The sequence below is a fragment of the Tiliqua scincoides genome, chromosome 1, assembly GCF_035046505.1.
Source record: "Tiliqua scincoides isolate rTilSci1 chromosome 1, rTilSci1.hap2, whole genome shotgun sequence".
NCBI lineage: Eukaryota > Metazoa > Chordata > Lepidosauria > Squamata > Scincidae > Tiliqua > Tiliqua scincoides.
Genome location: NC_089821.1, coordinates 85220836 through 85247079, shown reverse-complemented (window position 1 = coordinate 85247079; position 26244 = coordinate 85220836). Strand labels below are relative to the sequence as shown.

The window sequence follows — 26244 nt, the reverse complement described above, 5'->3', positions numbered from 1 at the left end:
ACTCAAATCAAATTCCATTACATTATTCAAATTGAGCAGGTGTCAGAAGCAGTAGATTGCAAAAGACATCAATGGCACTAAGACGTCTCATATCTGCCAAACATTGCTTAGGCCTTAAAATGTTCATTCCCAAGGCTGAAATGTTCACATTTACTTGGGAGTAAGTCCCATAGTAGTCCGTGGGGCTTACTTCTGAGTAGACATGCAGAGACTTGTGCTGAAGCTCCACCATGAATATTGATTTTGCTTCTGAGCCTTTTCAGCTGATTCTGTACATTAACAACTATGGAGTTTGTTTTTTTAATGGCACATACTGTTATGATTTAAGTGCACAATCCTTTATAGCCAAGCTACACAAAACATGAGAGGCTCTTATCAGATGTCCTATGTTTTTAAAGGTTTGTTTAAATAGTGAATAGGAGGGAAAATTTGGATTGAACCATGGCACTGGTAGAAGGGGCTTAGCCACGGCCACCCCCAATTTCCCAGTGGATCCTGCTCCCACTTGGCTTTCAGTGGAAAAGAAGGGTACTGCAGTCAATTCTCTGTATCTGCTATGGTAATCCTCATACCAAATCATAGATAGGGAGTCACTGATCCTATGGAATCAATTCGGTTAGGGGGAGGTATATGCAGTATACCTCCTCCAGGAGACCTGCTGCTAACTAACCTGTCAGTAGGAGACCCTCAGGATGCCAGTGGAGACCCTCAGACCCTCAGAATGCAGCAGAGACCTTCAAAATGGTGCTAGCAAATAGAGTGGATAGCTTTAAAGTTTCTGAAGGTCTCCACTTGCATTCTGAATGCAGTGGAGACCTTCATAATGCTGCAGATAACCAAGAATGCCCTGTGAATACAGAAAGGTAGGCAGCAATCCTGCTCCCCACAGATTAGTGAACTCACAGGTGGCAAATTTGTGAGTAGAGAGAACTGACAATATATGAAAATTTACAGCTACAGGGGTGCAATTTGTCATTAGGAAAAAGCACGGGGGAAATAGCACTCTCTCCCATCCACAGTACTGTGACATCAGTCTGAATCTGCCTTCTTTCTGAGAGATGGTCCCTACTTCAGTCACAGTGCGCATGCTTTATATGCAAACGCTCTCAAGTTCAGTCCGCATTATCTCCAGGCAAGGCTGGAAATGACCCCTGACTGAGACTGGAGACTGTCAATCAGCATTCACAGTACTGAGCTAGGTAGACCTAAGGTCTGATCCAGCACAAGGCAGCTTCCCTGGGGTCCCCTGCCTGGGGTCACTGTCAGAGACTTTGCAGGAGATCCTACCAGTGTGTTTCCCATGTCACTTCTAATTTGGCCCTCAGTATATTTCTTTTAGCATTCATGTGGAAGGACTTCTCTTTAGAACCTTGCTATTCCACAGAACTTTCTTTCTTAGCTATTTCATCCTGTTTAGCATGTTGACCAACCCTTTCATACCCTACAAGTGAGTATGAAAGGGGCTGCCATTGAGCAGTGGCTTTTTCTGAGCTTTGTTCTGTGGTTGCTGCTCTGAAAGAGGTGAATAATTAAATAAAACCCTGTATGTACAGCTATGGGAATGTTTGAAATATGAAGTAATTAGATATTTCTGAGGGACATATTCCAAAGGTAAAAACATTTTAGAAGCCTTCCTAATGGGAATTGAAAAACCTATTAGCAGAGTATTGATGTGCAGGGTGCTTAAGGTTAAAGTATCACGGGCGTACTTTCAACTGGAGGCGTGTGTAGGTGTGTGTTTTGTTTTCATGTAAATAAAAACCTTTACTAGAGGATATGCAAGGTTATTCACTTAAAATGTCTCTATGACTGCATTTGGAATGTACAGCATATACTTTAGAATACTTCCTCCTTTTTTGTGGCCCGCAGCTTCTATGGTATCATCTTTTCTTTGAAAATGTAGATGTCCCTTGCATTATAAAACCACAAATTATAAGCATATCTAAGTCTGCCCTTGTAATGTCACTGAAAGGAATGAGAGAGAATGGAAGTCTGGAAATGTGCAATATGCAGGAAATTCAATCCAACTGATCTAGAACTTTGATAGCGAAGCGGAGGCCCTTATCACAGCCACTCAATTTAACTATGCCCCATTTAATATGGTGCTGGCAGCTTAGGGTATATCTTCACTCTACAGAAGTATTTTTTTTTAAAGCCTTCTGCTTTACCATTTCTTTTTTAACTTTTTTATTATTGTCTAATGGCACAGTAATTTGCTGAAGTTTTTGTCTCGTTTTGTGAAGACTTGGCAAATGTAACAATAATAGCCATTTAGGACTTTAAGTATATCTTCAAGAAACACACTTCACTTTATCGGGCAAGTACAAAGATGGCTCTGAATATACATAAATAATGAAGAAATGCTAATGTTTCTCTTTAACTTCTAAGGACGAATTAGTCATGCTGAAAAGGCATTACCTTTTCCTTCTCCCAACTGCAGTTTTGTTAAGCTGAAAATCAAAGTGGTGCTGGCCATTGTTTTTGAAGATTGGATTGCATTATATGCTTCATCTTTGTGGGTTTTTAAAAATGGATTTTCTGAAATTTTATACTCTTAAAATGAAATAACTAGCATTAACATCTTGAGGCCATTTGGAATAAAAGAAAATGAATACCTATAATTTGTGTTGGCATCCATTTTGTATTTTTAGAAAAGAATGAAAGAAGACTCGAGAATAGGAGGAAACTCAACTTGCCCTCTAAATTTATACAGCTTGGTCTCTTTAAATGCATAGCCCCTGCATCTTATTTCCTGGTTTTAATGTCTTTTTCTCCCTTAGCAGCCTTCTTCCTTTGACTCAGATTGCAGATAATTCAGTACAGAGAGATAGCTGTGATTGAAAACACTAGCATGTGGTAGCATTTTCCATTGTGCATTCTTTTTTCCCCAAAAAGAAAAATAAATGCCTTTTGAGAAAAGCAGCACAAACCTGTTCAAAAACCCTGTGCAGAGATGATTTATTCTGAGGTTTTTTCCCCTCCCTTACCTAACAATGCAAAGTACATTTAGAATAATTAGACCAGTAACTAACACTTGCACTTCAAAATTGCTGAGGAATGTATGCATTTAATTTCATCTCAATGGTAAAATCAAATGTACTTTTTTTACCTTTTAATGTGCTTTAATGCAGGTTCAGAATCCTCTCTTTTATACACCAATGAATTAACCCATTTCTTTTTTCAGCATTCAATGAAAGGTGTAAGATTCCTGTTCACTAAAACACTTATCTCTGGTTTTGTATTGTCACTACATTTTCTAAGAACCACATCCCAAAAGCAACAATGGAAACATCCACCTTGGGAAGGGTATGCAGCCACCACAAATCACACCCCTGCACTTCTGGGCAGGGCCAAATTGTGACCAATGTGGGGTCGGGTCAGGACTCAGCATCCTTTCACCCATCTTTTAACAAGGACTGTGGCTCCACCCATGCATGGACAAGCTGCAGGCTGTGACAAGGGAGAGATGCCATTTGTTCCAAGTCACCATCTCCCCCATTCAACTTTTGTACCTTGGCAGCAATAGCTGCAGCAAGATGTCATAACCGCTTGGGAAATAGCTCATATGGGCATGTGGATAAAGTGTGAATGCAGTGTTGAGGAAAGGATAGGGAACTTTTAATGAAATTCATAAACTCCATCCCCTGGCTCCCCCTATTTTAGGCAGCGCATGCCCCCTGTAGCCTTTTTAAAACTGTAGCTGTCACAAAAGCAGATTGGGTTAAGAACATAAGATCATAAGAACAGCCCCACTGGATCAGGCCATAGGCCCATCTAGTCCAGCTTCCTGTATCTCACAGCGGCCCACCAAATGCCCCAGGGAAAATTTATTCCTCATAGGGATTTGAACCCCTAGCCTCTGGCTCCACAGACCAACACTTTAGCCATTGAGCTATAAGAGCTCTTAATAGGGTTCTCCTCCTACCCCCATTGGACAGTGAATGAAGGCATTCAAGCCTAATCCTGAACTCACTTAGGTCAACCATGTTTGTAAGGCCTTGGGAAGATCAACTTGAACTCTAGCATTCATTCATTCATTCATTCTTCCCAAGCTGCAGTCATGGGTGCAAAAGTGTCTGTGTTTTTCTGATACTTTTTAACCATTATTTGTCAGAGTAGCTTGACAGGCATCAGCCAGTTCTGTAACTATATGCTATTATGCAACATTGATAGGAAGTAGGTGTCCTCACTCAGTTTTTCACAAATGGGAAGTGTTTGTCAGAAGACACTTTACCTGCCAGTTGCATTGGATTTCTCCCCACCCCCGTTAATTCTAACCACACAGCATTGGCAGCCTGGAAGTGAGAGTGGAGGGTTGCTCTTCCAAATGGCTTTCTGCTCAAAATCAACTTCCTTTCCTCCTGCTGATAAGGATAATAAAGCAGTGCCTTTTAGCAGAGGTGAAGATGCCACAGCATGAAGTGATTGCAATGCTGAATGAGGAGATACCATGTTACATCTTTAGTTTGTTTCCTGTGTTCTTTGGTATAAATCTATGAGACGTATTCCTGGTGAAACATAAATACAGGGTCATGAGATCCAAGTATATTTCTTTAAGCTTATTACAATAAATCACAGCAGAAGCTGTTTCCTCTTGAGGAATTACACTTCTCCAAGCCTTAATTGTTCTTGACAGTTGCATCGCATTGCTTTTATTAAAGCATTTAGAGCCAATTTAGAAGTCATTCATAGAATAAGGTGTGCTCTGATTTCCCATTATGTAGGATTTAGATGTTGCATTAAGGTAAATAGCTAAAGATCATAACACAGATAGTAAAAGTAAGACGTATTATGAAGTTGTACAGGCTTTGGTTTGTGCTATTCAAAGGAGATTCTCCAAAGAGGTTAAATTTACAGCATTGTTTTGTTTTACCTTGTTTTAATTTGCAACACAGGCAAATGTAGAAACAGAAAACTTCCAAGAAGATGAAGAGGGCACCATCACCGATTCATCAAGTCAAAGCCATTTAATAGGTAAAAACAGCACTATTAAACTGTATATTACTTGTTTTTTCCCTTGAATATTGTGTAGACTTCAATCGGTTTGTGCATTGAAATCCACGTAGATCAGAGGGCTCAGAATGTTTAACCCTCTGTGCAAAATGTTCCCATTCTTATTTTTCAAAACCGTCTTCTAAAAATTTCATGCTTGTGTTCATTCCCATAGTTTATGTGAGATATTTGTTCCTAGTCTTTATTCCTGACAACAGCCTATCAATAATACCTAAAGGCAGAAATAGTCATACTAACTGCAGTGGGGTGTCAGAACATAATATTTTGAATGAATTAAGATGCAGACTGATAAATACAAGCTTGAGATCTGTAGTGTTCTTGCACAGCAAAGCCTGCTTTTGCAGTAGTGAAGTCAAAATCACGTGTAGTTGAATTTGTAAAACTAGCAATGTTGAAGATATTGGACATACAGAGCATTATGTGCTTCATCGTTCGATGAAAGGTTCATTTACTTCATAGAATCATAGAGTTGGAGGTGCCACAAGGCATATGGTCCAACCCCTTGCTTGTAGCAGGAAGTTCCTCCTGGCACAGTAGACCCCAAACTCCTAGAGTTGGTCGCGACAACCCATCTTGCCCTTGCAGCTGGGTCACAATGCGATGACCAGAATGCTTTATTGGGAGGTCCCAGAGACTTCTTCCAGGTTGTGTCAGGCCCACAACCCACTCTACTGGCCTCTGTGGGCCACAGAATGCCCTGCAGAAGCATCTGGTTAAGCTGGAAGTTGTGTCCAAAAACCAGACGTAATGTTCCCTTACCTGGAGGAGACCTCTGGGGCTGCTCCCTGTGCAAGATTAGAGTTCTCTAATACATGGAGGAGCAGGGAAATTTGTAAAACAGGGAGACCATGATCCACTGCCATGTTAGAATCCCTGCAATGTAATGGAAGTATCTCCTCATTGAGGACAACTAGGTAATTGTGTATGTTGTCATCTTTGCCATTTTATACAAATGGCAGAAACTGTATATTTTATACTCAGTTTCCTGAAACGTCTCTGTGAAGTATTAGTGGCAAAATCTCTCTTGCCAAATGCATTCCTGACCAGTAGCAAAAATGGTTCTAAGTTTGTCAATGAGTGTTTTCAACTAAGGTTTTCTTTTCATTTTTTAAAAATGCAATCTGTTTCTGCTAGTCACGCTGCCGAATGCAGCATTGTTTGCCAGCTAGCAATATGTGCATTTTATATAAAAAAATAATGCCAGAAAAGTAACAAAGTTATCACCCTAGCCTGTGATTTTTCACCTGATGCTGTAGTTTTCAGTAACAAGTTGCCACTACCATGAGATTCAAGGTTTCCTACCTCATACCCAGTACAGAATTTCTATATCCCACATGAGTGGATTTCAGTTTCCTGGAAACAAGCCTTCTTAATCACTTAATGAATAGTTCTGTGTTTTGACAGGGATGGCCCAGTATTTTACAAAGCATGCAATATATGGAAGCAGTTGCAACCTATACCAAGGGACAAAATGTATCAAGAAGGCCATGGAGTGTATATTGAGGAAATGCAGTATGTATTTGTGATCAGTGATCTTTAACAAATGCAGAGATACACATATTAGACTCACCTGCATTGGTCAGAGTTTGTTCTGCATGTACAGCAACGTCTAGCATGTATTTGCCACTGTGTAACATGCAAGGTGACTCTTAGTGAAAAGGGAAATGCACTCTTATATTCACAGACACAGTGGTGATGTCTTCTGCAGGTAGCACTGGCAAGCAGCAGCTTCACATTAAGCCCTGAGGTTGAGTGTTTTATGTTTTTGATTTGTCTGATTTCCCCTTTACTGCGAATGCGACTTGGCTGTAGAGTAGTAGCTGTATTGTAGAATAACCTGTAGCATGAGCAGCTTCTGCTGTTTAGTCTCGTACTTACTCTAGCATGCTTGCAGCAGGTTCTGGAAAGATGCAAGCAGAGCCTGAGATGTGCATTTTCCTTTGTCAGGAGATGTCAGTGCAAATCCACAGTGTAACACATCACAAGTCACACATTTCTGGAACTGAGCTTGCTATTTGGGGATAGCATCTTTATTTGTTGCTCCTCTCCATCCTGCTTCTGTCCCTATGATTGCACCTTCTCTGTCAACTCACAGCACTTTTCTCCCAGGGTTGCCAGATGCTGTTGATCTGCTTTTACGTGCTTTGTTTCAGCTTCCAATCACAGGAGTTGCTTCCAAACTATAATTTAAAGATTATTGTGATACATTGTTATGTGGCCACATTTTAATTAACTATTGTCTTTTTTTGCGTTTTATAACCAGAAAAGCTAAAGTTTCAACCAAAGGAAATGGGAGTATATGTGCTATTTGAAGGGGGGAGGGGAGGCAATTACGAGGATGAGTAGTTCAGTCTTTTTTTTCCAAAACTCTGTGAAAAATGTTTAAATTGGTATATGTTCTGTGCGATGAACTAATATGTAAATTAAATAGTACCCAGTAGGCTTCAAATTGGACACTATGTAAAATAACATTGTTTAATTATTTTAAAACAATTAAATACTCCTACTTCTTCTAAATATAATGAATATATAAAGTCTCAATCACGTTTTTTATCTATTTAAAAGTGTTTGGTAAGCCAATACATTTAAATAACTTGGGGCCCAATCCTATCCAGTTTTCCAGTGCCAGTGCAGCCATGGCAATGGGGCATGCTATGCATCTTGTGGTGGGGAGGCAGTCACAGAGACCTCCTCAGGGTATGGTGTTCCCTTACCTTCCGGCTGCATTGTGGCTGCACCAGCTCTGGAAAGTTGCCTCTACATGTCTACTCAGAAGTAAGTCCCATTATAGTCATAGGACTTACTCTCATGTATGTGTGGATAGGGTTGTAGCCTCGGGGTGCATGTTGCATCCCATGTTGGTAGTGGGGGGCCTCCTCAAGGTAAGGGGATGTTTGTTCCCTTATCTTAGGGACTGCATTGTGACTGCATCTGCGCTGGAAAGTTGGATAGGATTTAACAGCTTTTTGATTTATTTTCCTTTTTAAAAAAAACACAAAAAGACCCTGATAAGACAGTGGAATGCATAACAATAAACAATGCACTGTTCTCCTAAATATTGCCCCTCAGAAGACACTTTTACTGAAGGGTGAACCCATTTTAAATTCTTCATCTAGAAATTGCAAGTGCCCAAAGCAGAGTGCCCTTAACTCTTAACTTCCCATTCATGCGGTCTATCTGCCATTTCTCTGTCTTGTCGCCAGCATGTTAACTGTTTGGTCCATTTATATACACAACCAAGGAACAGCCTGTATATCCCATGAAATCTGCAGTATATGAAGTTATAAGGAATTGTCCTAGACTCAGTTGTTATCAAGGGTCAGACAGGTTGGGTGTTGGCCAAGGGTTCGTAATGCACTAGAAAGCTCCGCTGTCCACTGATGATAGCACCCAGTGCACCATAAGGAGTTGGAAGGTGGCACCATCAGTGGGGAGAGGGCAGTGCAGATCTGGTGCCAGTACTGGTCCTAGTTACATTAATTTTGCACTCAGTTGCAAATGCAACGATCTTTCTCATTTCACCCCACCCCATGACTCCCAAAATACATCCTACTTCAGAATGAACAAACATACTGTAGATATAAAATAATATGACATTACTAGAGAAAAATCTATTTGTTTACTTGGCATCTGCAGTGTGCATGACAATGAGCAGAAAGGACAGTTACTGCCCTGATGACTTTACCATATAAATTTCACCAATAGGGGGTTTTGGGTTTCCAATTTCCTCTGTCCAGGAGAGTTTATCAGAAGTCTTTCATACACAATGGTTGGATTCTTCAGCTAAGACTGTATAGTACTAACTGACTTTGAGAAAATTAATATGCCATAAAAGATTAGAAAGAGAACAAACTGATCAAGGCGAAAGAAGAAGCTTCAATGAAGCTAAACAGGCATCCAAATATGATCAGAGATATAGTTGTACCAGAAAAACATTTACTAAGGTGAAGGTGTTTTTTTCTTTTATAGTCCTTCTCTATCTGGGCACTCCAGTCCATTAAAGTTCTTGATAATCATCCACCGTATAGCTAGTACTTTCTTATAACATCATTTTTCATTTTGTGAGAACAAGTCTACAAAAGGTTGTGCAGTTTAATTTAAAAGCAATCTGATCAGAAAAGAAAGGTCTGTCTTTCATGTACCTTTTTCATTGTAAGTATCCTTATTTAGTGAAAATGTTGAGCTGAATTCAATGGGTCTTGAAATGTTCTTGAAATTGAGGGTTGTTGGTATTGTGCTGTGGTGATGGTGTGTTTGAGACCCCACCTTTAAGCTTCTTACAAAGAAAGCAGTAAAAGTGTTGAAAAATAGATTCCAAAAGGAAACTGGAATTGTCTTGATAAGGGAGTTTCATATATAATTTGATAGAAAGTTTAATAGAGATAAAATGATGCAGACTGTAAATAGCAGGTTTCAAATGTAGTTTCAGCATTTAAAGCACTTTGGTTTTGGCAATGAAGTATTGTGTAAAGTGCCTTTGTTCCAGAGTGTTACTGTTGATTAATTCAGTATTACACTAATTCAGTCCATAGCTTTCTTATTTAAACAGCAACATTGAACAGGAAATGCAATATAGTAAATTATCAGCCTAATCCTATCAAGGGCCTGGGCTAGTAGAGCATGTGGTGTGCTGGCATGCACTGCATCAAAAACAACATAAAGTGCTTTGTGGCAGTGCAGGGTGGTGTACATGTTTCCTTCCCTCCTTTTGTCCTCGAAACCCTGTGAGGTAGGTGATGCTGAGAGACAGCAAGGGGCCCAAGGTTACCCAGGAAGCTTCACAGCTAAACAGGGATTTGAACCTGAATCTTCCAGATCTAAGTCCAACTCTCAAACCACTACACCATCCTAGCTTTCAAATGAATGAGAGACTTGTGTTTAGGGACCAAGGAATGAACAAAGAACACAAGGGGTCTGTGTACTCAGCGTTTTGTACCCTAAACTCCCATAGGAAAAGCTCATTAAAGACCTTACATTTGTGCCTTGATTGCCCTTGTATACTCATCTCCAGCTCAAACTGGTGTTCTGCACCCTTCTGAGGGTAAAGCAACAAACTTGTGAGTTGCTCTGGATGTCAGGACCTCAAGGAGGGGTGGTATAAAAATGTGAAAAATAAATAAAATAAACATAGACCTCTTGATTAGATTTAGCTATGGAATTGTAAAGAGACCACTTAGGGTTTAGGGACCAAATTTTTGGTGTCACTAACAGCTTTGTTTACACAATGTCAGAGAGCTGCCAGGATGTGGCTTGTGTTCACATGTTCAAATGTACTATGCAAGCGAGGTGTGGCCAGTTGTGGAATTTTCCTAAGAGAAATGAAAGAAAGGCAAGGCCAGTTACCTAGCCTAGGGAAGCAGTGAGTGCTCTGAAAACCCAAAGTTGTGGCCTTTCTTGAAAGGCTATCAGCTCAGTTCAAAGGCCATGAAATTGGCCTAGATCAGGGGTGCTCAATACGTCGATCGCGATCCACCGGTCGATCGAGAGGCACAATGAGTCGATCGCAGGCTTCTCTCCCGTCCACGCATCCCTGGGAGTGAGCCCCGTTGACTCTACTGGGGCTGACTCGTGAGTAGACCCGGAGAGGAGCCGCTGGCAGGCTTCTCTCCCATCCACGCATCCCTGGGAGTGAGCCCCGTTGACTCTACTGGGGCTGACTCGTGAGTAGACCTGGAGAGGAGCCGCTAGCAGGCTTCTCTCCCGTCCACGCATCCCTGGGAGTGAGCCCCGTTGACTCTACTGGGGCTGACTCATGAGTAGACCTGGAGAGGAGCCGCTGGCAGGCTTCTCTCCCTTTCACGCATCCCTGGGAGTGAGCCTCGTTGACTCTACTGGGGCTGACTTACCTTTCCGCTGTTTTTGCACTGATATGTATGGAGATCTGCCCCCCCCCCAACTTCCATCTGTTGGTTCTGTGTGCAAGGGGTTTTGCACTGGTCTTGCTGTGATGTCTATATAAAGATCTTCCCTCCCCCACACCTTTCCCCTGTTTTTGCACTGGTCTGTATAGAGATCTGCTCCCCCCCCCCACTTGTATTGGAATCTGGTATAGGAAGATCTGGTGAGGAGGTAGATGTGGTGTCAGCAGTGGCCCCTTTAAGGGTAAGGCCTGGGCATCCAGCAGAGTGTGCTGCACAGCTGCAGCCACTTGAAGGCAATAGGGCCCTCAGGGATATAAGATATACATATCTTCTATATATATATATATATCCCTGAGGGCCCTCAGGGATATATAGGGCCCTCAGGCTCCACTTATTTATGTGAGTCAGCCTTTTCCTACATGAAGATCATTAAGTCCAAGTACTGTTCCACCATGACTGATGAACATTTGGAAGTGTGCTTGAGGCTGGCTGTCAGCAGCTTCTGTCTGGACTATGCATCCTTGGCTGATTCACTTCAGTGCAAGTCATCAAAGTAATCTCAAGTAATTACAAAAAATGTTTATAGTTAATTATGTTGTGTTGTGCAATATTGGCTCATGCGGTTATGCAAGGTACACCAACATACATTGTACACATAAATGTTATATGTTATGATGGCGTGAACATTGTAAAAAAACTCTGGTAGATCTCCGGGCCTTGCTGGGTTTCAAAGTAGCTCTCAAGGCAAAAAAGTGTGAGCACCCCTGCCCTAGATCATGTTCCGCAGACTCCCAGTATCACATACACATACAAATAAATGTGTCAGCAATAAAATACAAATAAAAATATTGTCAAGCAACAAGTAAGGCTTATTGAACTTATTACACCAGCTCTCCTATTATTGATGGAAACCCTTGCTCATTAGCTATTAGCTATTAGCTATTGAAAATATTTCTTTACTCAGCGTGTGGTTGGTCTGTGGAACTCCTTGCCACAGGATGTGGTGAAGGCATCTGGCCTATATCCCTTTAAAGGGAGATTGAAAAATCCATTACGGGTTACAAGACATGATGTGTATGTGCAACCTCCTGATTTTAGAAATGGGCTATGTCAGATGCAAGGGAGGGCACCAGGATGCAGGTCTCTTGTTATCAGGTGTGCTCCCTGGGACATTTGGTGGGCCACTGTGAGATACAGGAAGCTGGACTAAATGGGCCTATGGCCTGATCCAGTGGGGCTGTTCTTATGTTCTCTTTCCGTATGTATCTATCACCCCCCTTTTTTCCCCTGTTACTTTACTGTTACATTCAGTAAGTTTGAGGTTTCTCAGTTTGTCAATATCCTCCTCAGAAGCATAGTCAGATGCATTCTATGAAAAGGAGAGAGGTGATTAATGAGGTCTGTGTATTAAATCTGTCATGTGTCAGGCTGTAATGTCTCTATTAAGCCTGACATATTTGAGTAAATACGTTTACATTAGAAAGACCTGAAAAACTGGAGCCAGATTAGGTGACTGCTTTAATGAATTATTGAGATAGAACAGAATCGTGCAACAAAATAAATGGAATTGAATGATGAAGTACACTTCCGAGGTTTGATTTCAGAACAGCACCACATTGACCTGGCAAGGGGGAGGAGAAAACAAATAAGCCAGAACTTCTTGCTCTTTGGTACCACATTCTGACTAGAAGACACCAGAGCTATGTGCAGTTGACGTGTTCATTACCTGGGTTGGGGGGGGGGGAAGAGAACAAGATTTGTCTCTCATCACGAAACCTCATTGTGCTTGAAAATTTAACTTATCAATGTCAGTCTTAATTTCTTTCGTCCACACTTTGATAGAAATTGAGAAGAATTGTTTAGCAATCATCTTATCACCGCTATACTGTTTGAGCCATTCATTTTACACATGATCAGATAAAGGAATGATATTTGCGTTGTCTCTTCACTTGCCATCCAAAGAAATCTATAGAATACCAAACTGTCTTTGCAGGCAAACAGAGTAAGCTGCCAGCTGTGGAAATAATGTCAGACGAAAACCAGTAGCGCTGAATCAATTTCCACTCTCTTTCCTGGTATGTGTGGATTTCAAAAAAAATATAAAGTTGTACTCTGAGGTGTTAGATAAGATAAGATAAGAGATAAGAAGAATGGTAGCAGATCAAGTTTTCCAGCAATCGTTTCTGTTTGCACACTGCCACCTGTAATCACAGGGTTTTTTTACAGTTCCAGAGAGAGGTTTGTTTTTTAAGGCACCCCAGGGACAAGCAAGAAAAAAGTATACTAGCCCTTACAAGAGAATATGTATACCCACACATCCTTCTGTGCAGTAGGTGCTTTTTGATTTTTGAAGACAGGTTTGGCAAACTGAAATGCATCAGGCACACTGACATGCAGATAATAGCATATGAGGTGTTCTTTTTCAAAGGAAGCAATTGAATACTTGAACAAGATGTTGCTCTCCACTTGTACAAAGACTGCAGAGAGAGGAAAGTGGGGCCTCATTCACTGACTTTGCTCCCATGTGTGCGTACTTCCTGCTCATTCTTTTGCACATTCAGCACAGCATCAGAAAGGGGTGCATAAAGTTCTACATATGCATGCTTTCCACATCAGAAGGAACCCTAATCACTCAACTGAACACATGGAATTTGTAGTTGAGAAGTCATGCTGAAATCAGGTAGATAAAGGAATATCTCCACATACAGAGAGGGAAGGGGTATGAGTAAAGGAGGGAGGAAAAAGTGTCAGAGCAGACTAGAAGGCCAAGGGTACACAAGACATTAGTGTTTCACAGTGGTATACAAGACACAGGAATACAAGATTCAACAAGGCTGGGTATGGTTGGCCCCCTCACAATGAACTGGCGTAATGTAAAACCTATGTGAACACTGAAAGTGGGCTGCTGCTTCTTTTAAGCTACTCCCCATGCTTGCATGCTTGTTTGAGTTCTGCAGGGACACATACGTTAATGAGCTCAGCTGGAACTTCAAAAGCTTTTTGCTGGATTCTTGAGCATGTAAGGGCCCAGCCCTATCTGTTGCAAGGCCAATCAGCCACTCAGATAAGCAACTCAGAATGACTCGGTACACAGGGACGAAGGTTCACAGGCTTTTATTGAATTGTATACAGTTGGTCCACGGGACTCATGTCCAAAGCATGGACCCCATCTGAACGCTGGTCCTTAACTTTTATACCACACAATCCTTTGTCTGAAAATCTAGACTTCTCATTTGCTGAAAGTCTGACATCATAAATGGGGCTAACTCTTAATAGGATGTAGATAAGATACCATTTACACACAAGATGGAAAATAGGTGGGCAACAAGTGAGCAAAACCATTGATTGGCTCTTATTTACATACAGGTGGGGTTTCATCTTAAAACTTTGCCAAAATTACACAATTTCCAAAAGTTTCCAAAACCAGTAGGGTTCACTGTAACATTCCATCCAGCACTGACCCTTACTCATATTTATCAATCTAACTAGGGAGCTCTTTGAGAAAATAGGTTTTCGTACTGTCCTCATTAAAGAGAACACGCAAATACTTAAACACGGGTGTGAAGACCGTAATTTGGCAGAACTTTTAACCTATTTATTGACATATATTCTTTTCAGACCCTTCCTAATTAGGATGGTCTTACTTGTGCCACCCATCTTATCTCTTCTCCTGGTTTTAGTATATTCCCTGTGGGTCCTCTGCAAACCTGTGTGAACCAGAGTCTATTAAACTTCTTTTTAACAGTTTTTTTAAGCTACTATATGTCTTAATTCTATTATAACTATTGTGACTAATTACTTTGAGTACATGTATTGAGGGCTCTATAGTGGTGTATATAAGTGACCTCTTCCCTTCAGTGGCTGGTTAAGAGCCACTTATATAACTTTTCAGATATTTTAAAACAAGCCAAACTTTCTCTGCATATGTGATTTCTTTTTAACAAATCCTTGTCCTATTTACCTTCAAACCAATTACTCAGACATTACATGTCAAGCAAACTGTGGCAACCAAGGCATCAGCCCCCCTCTTTTCATCTCAGTTGCAATTCACACAAAGGACTCTTTCTTAAGGATGGTCCCGGTTATCTAACTAATGTTCTAAACTCTTCTCTGCAGGTGTCTGTCAAGAATATCCTTGCCAACTTAAGATAAGGATATCTGCAATGTTAAACCCTTTGTCTAGTTTTCTTAAAGCTTAACTAAAATCAAGCATTTTGTTTGTTTAAGACTTACTTCTAATAACTACCACTACTATATGTTCCATATATGTTGGTTACACTTTTAAAGCAAAAACTAAATATATTCTATGTGTTTTTCCCTCTTTTGAAAACTTAGAAGAATAAACAAGTGAGTCTTGGCACCTGGCATGCGATATCCTTGGCCAGCCCTGTGCACCTGCCAAGAAGCAGTCTTACCTTTGCTACTCCCTTTCTAAACTCCAATGTGTGTAACTTCTGTCATCAAGGAGCTTCTAAAAATAAGCAACTTGTCCTGTTCTCTATGAGACTAACTATGATGTTTAAATAAAACTCCTTTTTCCCTTTATGCTGTAGCAGTGTGGCCTTTAAGCTGTTTAAGCATTTGTTCAAGCAGCTCTCTTCCATTGTGCATATGCTATAGTATTAAACTAATTCTTAGTACTCTGCTTATACTTTTTTGGGCTATCCAGTGACTTATGGTCTAGGGTCAAAGGTCACCGTGCCTCACTTTCCATCTTTCCATTTCCGACGCAAAGGTAAGGCAACAAACATTCCCTTATCTTGAGGAGACCTCGATGACTGGCCCCACCCCTACAAGTTGCAGTGCAAACCCCATTTGCATGGCTACATCAGTGCTGAAAGTTGGATAGGATTGGGCCTTCATAGCACAATTCTACCTTCCTCTCCATGCGGCAATGCAGCAGTGGTGACATAACCTCCTTTGTAATCCGTGGAGGGGTTTTGGCTGCTGGTGGTCTCCTCAAAGTAAGGGGACATTTGCCACCTTGCCTCAGGGTAAGCAACTGCAACTGCTATGGGTCAACTCAGATCTCCCGGATCTGATCTGCCCATCCCCTGATGTCCTCCCTGTTCCACCCACTTTACTGGGCTTACCTGTTCTGGCTGGCCTTCCAAGGCCTTCCCGCTGGCAGCTTGTGCAGTCATGCAGCACTTTACAACTGCTTTTCAGAAGCCAGTATCAGAGGACCATGGCATAATTTATTGATGCTGAAGCCCATAATAGTCTGAGCACCACAAGACTGTTGACATCTTCTCTTGCTTGCCATTGTGCTGTCAATACCACTACATTTTGTCTTGATTTTTTCCTACAGAAGTTCTCTGCCCCCTTCCTAAAAATGTTAGAATTATAGAATCTTTTATTTTGCCATAGTAGTTTTAATTGAGATGATCAGAAAGACACATGAACTAACAGCCCAATCTTAACTCCCCAGCACCAATGCAACTTCCTTAATGGGGCATGCACTGCATTCTGCAGTGGGGAACAATTGTGGAGGCTTCCTCATGGTAAGGGAACTTTTGTTCGCTTACCTTGAGATCAACCTCCACTTCTCCATGGGTCTTCTTCACCACAAGTCAGTGCCACTGGGATCCACCGCACCTCCATTCCACCTCCAGCTCTTCCCCTGCACCCAGAAACAACCCTGTTCCTCCCCCTCCCAGTCCCACTGCCCCAACCACCAGCACTAGCTAACCTGCACTCCTGTGGGTCAGTAGTGGCAGGAGGACACCAACACTACCGCCCTTTGCGGTGGCAGTTCCACAATGGCCTCCAACAGGGTGCACATAAGTGACTATTTGCGACAGCAGAACAGAGGTTCCTCTGTTGTAGCTGTTAGTTAGAACTGGGCTGTAAATTATCTGTTATAAGAAGTGGCCCTGCACTGTATTCATCACCTTATTTTAAGGGTGATTAGATGTTTTCAAAACTCTGAATTTTGTACAGACATGAGAGCAGTTTGCACGTTAGACTGTATCCAGGTACAGAATGTCTGTACCTGGATACATTTCCATTCTTATATATCCATAATCCATGCACACTATACATACATTATACCTGCATTGATTGGAATATATGAATAACTGTATCCAGTTGCAGATGAGCGATTACTATGTCTGGGTACAGTTTTACTTAAAGAGTTCTGTAGCTTAACATGATTTATTAAAATGGTGCTATATAAGAATAGCTCTGCATCTGAGGTGTATGTACAAGCAACAACTATTTATGTCTTGAAGATTATAGAAAACTGTATGCTCCCTGCATAGTAAGTATCTAGCACGCCTTTGTGTCTTCTAAGTAATGTCAAGTTACTCTTCGTCACAGTCTGGCAAAGACAAATAATTGCTTTCTGCTTCTAAGAGATAGTATGCATAGCACTTTTCTAATTGCCAATTTTACCGCAGCGTTACTGTGGCATGCAGTTTAGCTATCCCTCCTCTTTGTAGAACACCGTAGCGTTGCGGATCAACTTCCTTGTTAGACACAGTTGGAGTTTTTCGCTTTAGTCGTTATATTTCTGTACTGCTCAAATATGGTAGCGTTATAACTAGCATTCTGGAAAAAGGGGCATTTAAGTTGAGCACAGACGATATAACATCTAATGTTCTGAAGAGTATCTATAACTTATAACCAGCATAGAAGCTATTTATACACACTGTGGCAGAAGTCAGTGGCACCAGACAGGTTTACTTCCTTTGATGATTTGAATGTTCTTGAATTGTCGTTTTTGTAGCTTGTCCCCAGTAGGGAAATATTTGTGCTTGTTGACAAGACAGTGGCCTGGTTCAGTGTGCTGCACTAATGCTGCAGTCCTGTGCACACTTACCTGGGAGTAAGCATAATTGAAAACCTGAGAAAATATGAATAGGATTGCACTGCCTAACACAATTTAACACCATGTAAGCAAATTTCTGTGAGCCATTACGTGTGTTCCCTCCCCCCTCCTCTAACATACGAGAAGGAAGATATATTGTTTCCAATTTCCCTGTCAAAGAAATTGCAGTTCCGCACTGAATATGACTGTGCTTCATCCTAACTATAGTTAGATTTTATAAAATTGGACCAAAGCTGCTGTATATCCTAGCACCTGATTTTCAGAGATACATTGCTCCTGATTATAGAGGCTCAATTTAGCTAGGATGGATGATTTGTAAAATGATGCACATGAACAGAGCTGACTCATCCATAAAGGCAACTGAAGCAGTCGTTTCAGGCAACAGATTAGTGGAGCTTTGTCTTCCTACTTGCCTGTAGTGCTTTTCCTTCTCTTTGGAGCAGGAAGAGGAGGACAGAGAGGAAGAGCAAATATGGAGGGAAGGAAAGTGAGTATGAACATGGGACAGTGGAAGGAGCAGAGGCTGGCACATCTATTGGGTAAGGGGAGCAGTGTTTGGCATACTGTCTCGTGTATCTGGAGGCCTTGGACTGACCCTTTACATAACAGAGATAACTTTTCTTTCCTAGAATTCTGGGTCACCCCATGAAATGCATTGGCAATAGATTCAGAAAACATATTAATTTATAGAGTGTGAGGCTACAAAATGTAGTCCCACTGAATGGCATAGCTTTAAAGGGAACTAGAAGATAGATTCATAGAAGATAAATCTATGATAGATTCATAGATCTCTGTTAGCCATTAGTAATTACAGCTAGGTAAAGTATCTTTTTTTAATTTTTTTTTTATTATTTTCTGGAAAAAAATAAACACAAACTCAATATACAATACATAAAACACACAATTGAAGGGTGCAGGCAATCGTTTATCAGTATATCTAATCAATCAATACATATCTCCTAATCTTGTTCCTCTTCTAGTTTAGCCTCTTAATATCATTTGTCTATCATATCATATATAATATATCATGCATACAATACATTCATCTAAATGCCCTAGAAGTATCTTTAGTATTGATAGCTGTAAGGGCTATATGGAGTACACCCCCTGAATACCTGCAGTGGGAGGGGGCTCTTGACTTTGTGCTCTACTTGTGTTCAGGATGCACCCACCTGATCTCTGTGGGAAGCTGGCTGCTAGACTATATAGATCTTTGGTCTGGTTCTGCAGGGGATATTCTCACTATTTGCGTTCCATGGATAGAGCTGTGGTAGGAGAGGTGAGGGGAGCTTTGGGTTGATGGAATTGAGGAAATGTGTGGTGCAAGTGTCTTGGCAGGCCTGGTGGCACATATCGCACATGCATTTTTTTGAAGGCATTTGCTGCCTCGTCCACAAGATTATTTAGTTCAGTGTCTGTGTCTTTACTGAACATTTTACTATCTATTTTAAAAAACATTGTACTGATTTTTTTTGGTATAACAATATACAGGCGGGGCCTTGTTTATCTGTTGGGAATCCATTCTTGGACCCACCTCCCTGTGGATACTGAAAACTGTGGATAGTGAAATTTGCAGTTTTTGCCCCTTTAAGCCCTCCGGAGGCAACTGAAGATCTGTTCTGGTTGCTTCTGGAGGGCTATCTGAAGCCCACAGAGGCCATATGCATCTGCCCATGGCCTCTGCGGGCTTCAGAATGGCCTTTTGGACCAAAAAACCACTACTTCCCCAAGGGGAAACATTTCTACACCATATAAGCTATTCTGAGGTCCGGGGAAGCCCTCCAGAAGCCTTCCAGGGGCTTCCTCGGGCCTCAGAATGCCTTAAAAGGCATAAAACATCACTTCTGGTTTCCTGAGGAAACAGGAAGTCATGTTTTTCTGTTCCAAGAGCCATTGCAAAGCCCACAGAGGCCACAGGTGGATGCACGTGACCTCTGTGGGCTTGAGAAAGCCTTCTGGAGGCAATCAGAGTGCAGCTCCAGTCTCATCTGAAGGGCTCAGGTTGGGCCAAGTCTGACTCAGTGTGGGTCTGGGGGCTCCACATTGAGCTAGATCCACAGATGTACAATCTGCTGATATGAAGGTTCCACCTGTACTAAAAATAATACTTAACTATAATTAAAACTTTCCTGATGTCAACAAAGTGATTTTACAGATATTAAAGTCAAAGCATATATTAGAAATACTGTACTACTCTTTGATACGTGCCAGTTGTGAAACTATCAGTGATGACTTTTAGTGAGCTGGTGTAATAGATAGAAATTTGTCCTTAGAAAATTTGGCTTGTTCTGGCAATGGACCTTTCTGAATTGCCTTAGAATAAATTACAGTTGCTTGGCTTTTGAGGAATAGGAACAATAAATCATCCACCACAAAGACTATTGTGGTGATAAATGAAAAATGAAGTACTCTGCAAGATAAACATGTATATAAATAAATGATAATACTACTTAAAAACCTATCAAATAAGTTTAAACATTTCAAAAGAGGTAGATGGTTTGAACCAAATAATGGATGACATATCAAGTGCATTAATATTAGTTATCCACTCAGAATGGAAGTGCAGAACTGTGTTTCCAATCTCAAACTAGTGTAAAAATCACAGGCATTAGTAACAAAGCCTTTCTGTACACTTTCTGAAATAAATTAGTATTCAAATTTTGGCTTTAAACCATTGACATTCATTAGCAACTGCCACTTCCTTCTTAGATACTGCTAGCTTCAGATACAAAGATTAGAATATCATCTGGTCCGGAGGAAGTGAATTTGTGTCCTGAAATTGAAAAGAAAAAAAGAAGGCCTGTGAATCAGTTGAAATTGCTTTGAAAACTCAGTGGTAACAAGTTTCTGCTTCCTTATTTTAGAGGAAGGAATGATGAGACCATCTGTTAATTGATTTCTTCTTCAAAGTATTAACCAGTAATTGAAAATAGCAGTAAGAAAAATATATATATATATTGGAGGTCATAAAGTAAATACTTTACCAACAGAGAGAAGTCTATGTCGTCCACTTCATGTCAAGGGCTCAATGCAAGTTACAACAGTTATGAATCTGGGCACACATGTGCACATTATAGCTCCTGCTATCAAAGGGTTTACAGTCCAAGGATGGTTCCACACAAAAATGTGTTCTGTCCATTCACCAGAACCAATATTCATCAGCTACCCATCTTCTGTCAGCAGACCATGCTGATTTCCTCTCTGTTGCATAATAAATATAGAATAATTAGAGTTTGCCTAGATCAGCCATTTTTAACCACTGTGCTGTGGCACACTGGTGTGCCTCTGATGGTTTGCAGGTGTGCATTGGGACTTTGGGGTGGGTCATTTATTAGTAGGGTAATTGGGGAATTTTATTCCCCTACCAACAGAATGGTGTGCCTCGTCAGTAGTTAAAATACTGATGGTGTGCCTTGACAGTTTTAGCGTCTTTTCAGTGTGTCATGAGATGAAAAAGGTTGAAATTAACTAGCCTAGATTATGCATTTGCCACTGGTATTAGCATCACTGGCATTACTAGCAGGGTGTGGGCTGCACCGGGTGACACACTTGGGGGCGTGACACCACTACCAGCAAAAAATTTTAAAATCTTGGTATTTTCAAATAATACCATCATGTTATATATCATTCAATGCTTAACTTCATGTTCATACAGAACTTAGTGAAACAAACTACATTGAACTATCCCTATTCTATCAAAAGTTATAGTAAAAAAAATAAAAAAAACAGCAGTGGTGGGGCATTGGTACATCACCATGCCCTCTACCCAGGACATTGCCCATCCCAGTGCATGGGAGGAAGTTCATCATGGGGGTAATGTGTTGTCCTCCTGCACCGGTTGACACAAACCTTAGTGACGTCACTGATTGGCATACCCAGAGCAAGGTTGCAACCTCTCAACCATAACATGTAGCAAAACCCACTGTGTGATTCACTGAATGATCCTGCCCACTAGTGACCACTATTGACATTTCCAGTGCTGTGACCAGCGGTGACCATGAGGTCTGGTTTACAGCATAGAAGGAGATGGCAAACTCATCATGTGGCCCAATCCACATGATGAAAATAAAATCAAATTGAACCAGTGTTCCTTACTGTGCATGAGATTCAAAGCCTACACAGATACATCACTGTCTCCTTTGTACATTCAGATTTGTGTTTTAGATGTGATGCTATTACATTACAGAGGAACGGCACAGCAAAGGGAAAAACAGGGACAGAGAACAAGACAGTCTTCAAAATGTGTGCATGTATATGATCATTAATGGCAAGAAGACCACATCCTATCATCTTACTTCTAGATAATTTAGTTCCCATAACCCTCTCCTTGAGGGGGGAATTTGGTATTCAGGGCATTCTGGAATGCCATCACTGCAGAGACGAAGCAGCATCGTTGCTTGTAACTTAGAGAATGTAATGGGCTTTTTAAAAAAAATTCAGTACAAAAGGTCAGGGGACCTCCCCTCCCCTCCCCGCCGGATCACCCTAATCCTGGCAGCCCTTGCTGACTCCCCCTTATTAATAATATTGAGCCCAGGATTATCCAGAATAGTGCCTTCAAGGGTACTGCAGTTCCCAAACTACCTGCCTACAGAGAGTCGCACCAGGGTCAGAGGTCTCAGGGGGCTTCATGTCTCTAAAGGCTTAGCCACGGGCTTGCCCTAAGCCCAGTGGGATGGGTGTTGGAAGGCAAACTTGTGATGTGTATGCGGAACCTCCTGATTTTAGAAATGGGTTATGTCAGAATGCCAGATGCAGGGAAGGGCACCAGGATGAGGTCTCTTGTATCTGGTGTGCTCCCTGGGGCATTTGGTGGGCCGCTGTGAGATACAGGAAGCTGGACTAGATGGGCCTGTGGCCTGATCCAGTGGGGCTGTTCTTATGTTCTTATGTTCTTAAACTTCCCTGAACCCCACAATCCACTCTGGTTACCTTCTGCTTTCTCTATTCTACTGTTGCCCTTCTTCCCCACCTCCACTCCACCAGCTTTTTCCCCCTTTTCCCTCATCTCTTCAGCAACAATGCTCTTGTTCCTCCTTTCTTTTCTCTTCATAGCCTGTCTTGCTTTGGTTTCCTATTGCACTTTCCCTCCTTCAATATCTCTTGCTGCCCTTGACTTATTTTCATGCAAATATCTTCTGTTCACTTTTGCCAACTTTTGCCAACTAACACCATACTGGGCCCCATACCCCCATACTCCAGCTGATAGTGATCAGCTGGGTCTCCAACAACTGGGTGCAGGCAATGGCCTATGAGGTTATCAGCCATTGTTATGATCCCCAGCTAATCTGTGGTGTTTCGCCTACAGCTTGGCCAGGAATCAGTTGGCCGTATTCCACACTCTCCCTTTTAGCCTACACAAATCCTAGTGTCTTTTTCCACTTCCACCAATCTGAAGACAGCATCTTCCAAAACACTTTGTCAACAACAGAGTGGAAGGGTACAGGCCAAGGAAAGTGACAGTACTTCTGTTTATTCAGCTGTCACGCAAACGCCCAATAATGTTAGCACTTCTTGTCCCTCGTGTATTTTGCAGCCATTTGGAAATGAATGTATACTGTCTGTTGGAGGTTTCATCTCAGATAGTATCACAGTGCTGTCACAGGAGAACTGTCAGTGGAGCAGAAAAAAGACCACATTCTAATTGCAAGGATACGCAACAAGGCTGATGCTCAGACTTACCCCAGAAGGTCATCAGATTATGCACCAAATTATGTTTCAGCAGTATCAATCAGTGTCCACTTCCGTCCTCTCTGAGCGGGACTATACACAACCAAATGTGAGCAAATTCATCAGGCTGTATGATAAGAAAATTAGTCTGTAGTCCTGTGAGCTCTTACCTGGGAGTAAGTTCTATTTACAATTGGACTTACTTCTGAGTAGACTTGTGTAGGATTAGGCTGGAAGTCAAGTCCTGTTGAAATGAATTAGTATATATTTAGTCATAAGTAACTTGTTTGATTTGTTTCAAGGTGCTTGTCATGATTAATATTATTATTATTATTAACAGTATTTATATACCGCTTTTCAACAAAAAGTTCGCAAAGCAGTTTACAGAAGAAAAAAAATCAAATAATTAATGGCTCCCTGTCCCGAAAGGGCTCACAATCTTAAAAGATGCAACACCAACAGGCAGCCACTGCAATATCCTTTGAATGCATCCTAACATGAGCAAACTTATGCTTGGGCTAGTAATTCAGAAATGTGTACTTGTCTATGTTGTTAAGGTCTGATACGCACATTATGATGTAAACAACCAATACACAATAGTTTTGAAACCACTTACAAATCACAGAAGAGACAATAAGCCTATTTGGATGTCATCTGATACACTGATACTGTTTTTCCCCTTAGTGAAATCTAACACATGTGTTGCAAGGGAATCTTTGATCACATATTCCAGTGTCTGGCTTTCTTTAAAACAGATGGGGTGATTCTGATTTTTAATTGAAGTAGCAGTGATTATGTTTAACTGTTTTCCTTAGTATTGGTTCCCTGTGCTAAATCACACACGTGCAGTGCTTGCAGTGGGCAAAAGAAAACTGCAGAAAAAGGTACCTGTTTTTCACATTGTAGAGCTACTAGCAACTTCTGTGCTATTAGGATTGTACCACAAGATCACTTGTTTGCAATAGTGAGCTTGTCATAGTAATCCTGGTTCTAAGACATTTACCAGTCATTAAATTTGACGAGGAAAATAAACTGAAAGGATCGAGCACATGAGTAGTGGTCTTAGATTGATCTGTACTACATAGAATCATATGGTGGGAAGGAGTTTTCAAGGCTATCTAGCCCAAACCCTTCCGTGAAGCAGGAAAATCCTCTCTAGAGGATAGAGGTTATAGACTTCTGTGGTTCAAACGTTTAGCACTGGGACCCACTGTTTAGAATGAGAATCTGTTGGGGCCCACCGGACGTGATGTCATGACATGAAGTGACATCATCAAGCAAGAAGGTTTTTAACAATCCTAGGCTGCAGTCCTACCCACACTTACCTAGGAATAAGTCCAATTTACTATCATTGTTAAAAGCATATACATAGTAGCCTGTTAAAAGTACAGATCTCCCCAAATACAGTCGCATACCATGGTAGCATCAAGTCTATACTGAAATGAATGGGGACCCACCGAAAATTGGCTTGTGACCCACAAGTGGGTCCCAACCCACAGTTTGAGAAACACTGCTCTAGAGCATCTCCACAGCATGCCTGTTGAGCCTCTGCTTGAAGATGTCCAGCAAGGGAGAATCTACCACTTTCTTCAGTACCTGGTTCCATTGTCAAACCTCTTTTACTGTTAAGAAACCTTTTCTCATGTTTAACTGAAATCTCTCCATCTGCAGCTCACACTCCACCTTAGTCCATAACTGAAAATGTATTGTGTCTCACTGATGACCCTGTTGTTGGCAACCTTCAGTCTCGAAAGACTATGGTATCGCACTCTGAAAGGTGGTTTTGGAACATCGTCTAGTGTGGCTGAAAAGGCCAATTCGGGAGTGACAATCCCTTCCACACCGGGAGCAAGTGCAGTCTGTCCCTGGTCTGTCTCCCTGGCTATGGGCCTTCCTTCTTTGCCTCTTAGCCTCAGACTGTTGGCAAAGTGTCTCTTCAAACTGGGAAAGGCCATGCTGCACAGCCTGCCTCCAAGCGGGCCGCTCAGAGGCCAGGGTTTCCCACCTGTTGAGGTCCACACCTAAGGCCTTCAGATCCCTCTTGCAGATGTCCTTGTATCGCAGCTGTGGTCTACCTGTAGGGCGCTTTCCTTGCACGAGTTCTCCATAGAGGAGATCCTTTGGGATCCGGCCATCATCCATTCTCACAACATGACCGAGCCAATGCAATGACTGCTGCACTCTGTTTCAGCAGTGCATACATGCTAGGGATTTCAGCTCGTTCCAGGACTGTGTTGTTTGGAACTTTGTCCTGCCAGGTGATGCCGAGAATGCGTCGGAGGCAGCGCATGTGGAAAGCGTTCAGTTTCCTCTCCTTTTGTGAGCGAAGAGTCCATGACTCGCTGCAGTACAGAAGTGTACTCAGGACGCAAGCTCTGTAGACCTGGATCTTGGTATGTTCTGTCAGCTTCTTGTTGGACCAGACTCTCTTTGTGAGTCTGGAAAACGTGGTAGCTGCTTTACCGATGCGTTTGTTTAGTTCGGTATCGAGAGAAAGAGTGTCAGAGATTGTTGAGCCAAGGTACACAAAGTCATGGACAACCTCCAGTTCATACGCAGAGATTGTAATGCAGGGAGGTGAGTCCACATCCTGAACCATGACCTGTGTTTTCTTAAGGCTGATCGTCAGTCCAAAATCTTGGCAGGCCTTGCTAAAACGATCCATGAGCTGCTGGAGATCTTTGGCAGAGTGGGTAGTGACAGCTGCATCGTTGGCAAAGAGGAAGTCACGCAGACATTTCAGCTGGACTTTGGACTTTGCTCTCAGTCTGGAGAGGTTGAAGAGCTTTCCATCTGATCTGGTCCGGAGATAGATGCCTTCTGTTGCGGTTCCAAAGGCATGCTTCAGCAGGACAGCGAAGAAAATCC

General features: G+C 41.7%; 1 protein-coding gene across 2 annotated transcripts in view; it reads left to right on the top strand.

Annotated features, from left to right (window-relative positions):
- The window catches only part of NCKAP5 (NCK associated protein 5), a 370314-nt gene that overhangs the window by 265489 nt on the left and 78581 nt on the right, over positions 1–26244 (top strand). For both annotated transcript variants that reach the window (XM_066633011.1, XM_066633012.1), the window contains exon 12: positions 4896–4974. In XM_066633011.1, coding sequence (XP_066489108.1) covers positions 4896–4974 — 79 coding nt within the window. The remainder of the gene's footprint in view (positions 1–4895; positions 4975–26244) is intronic.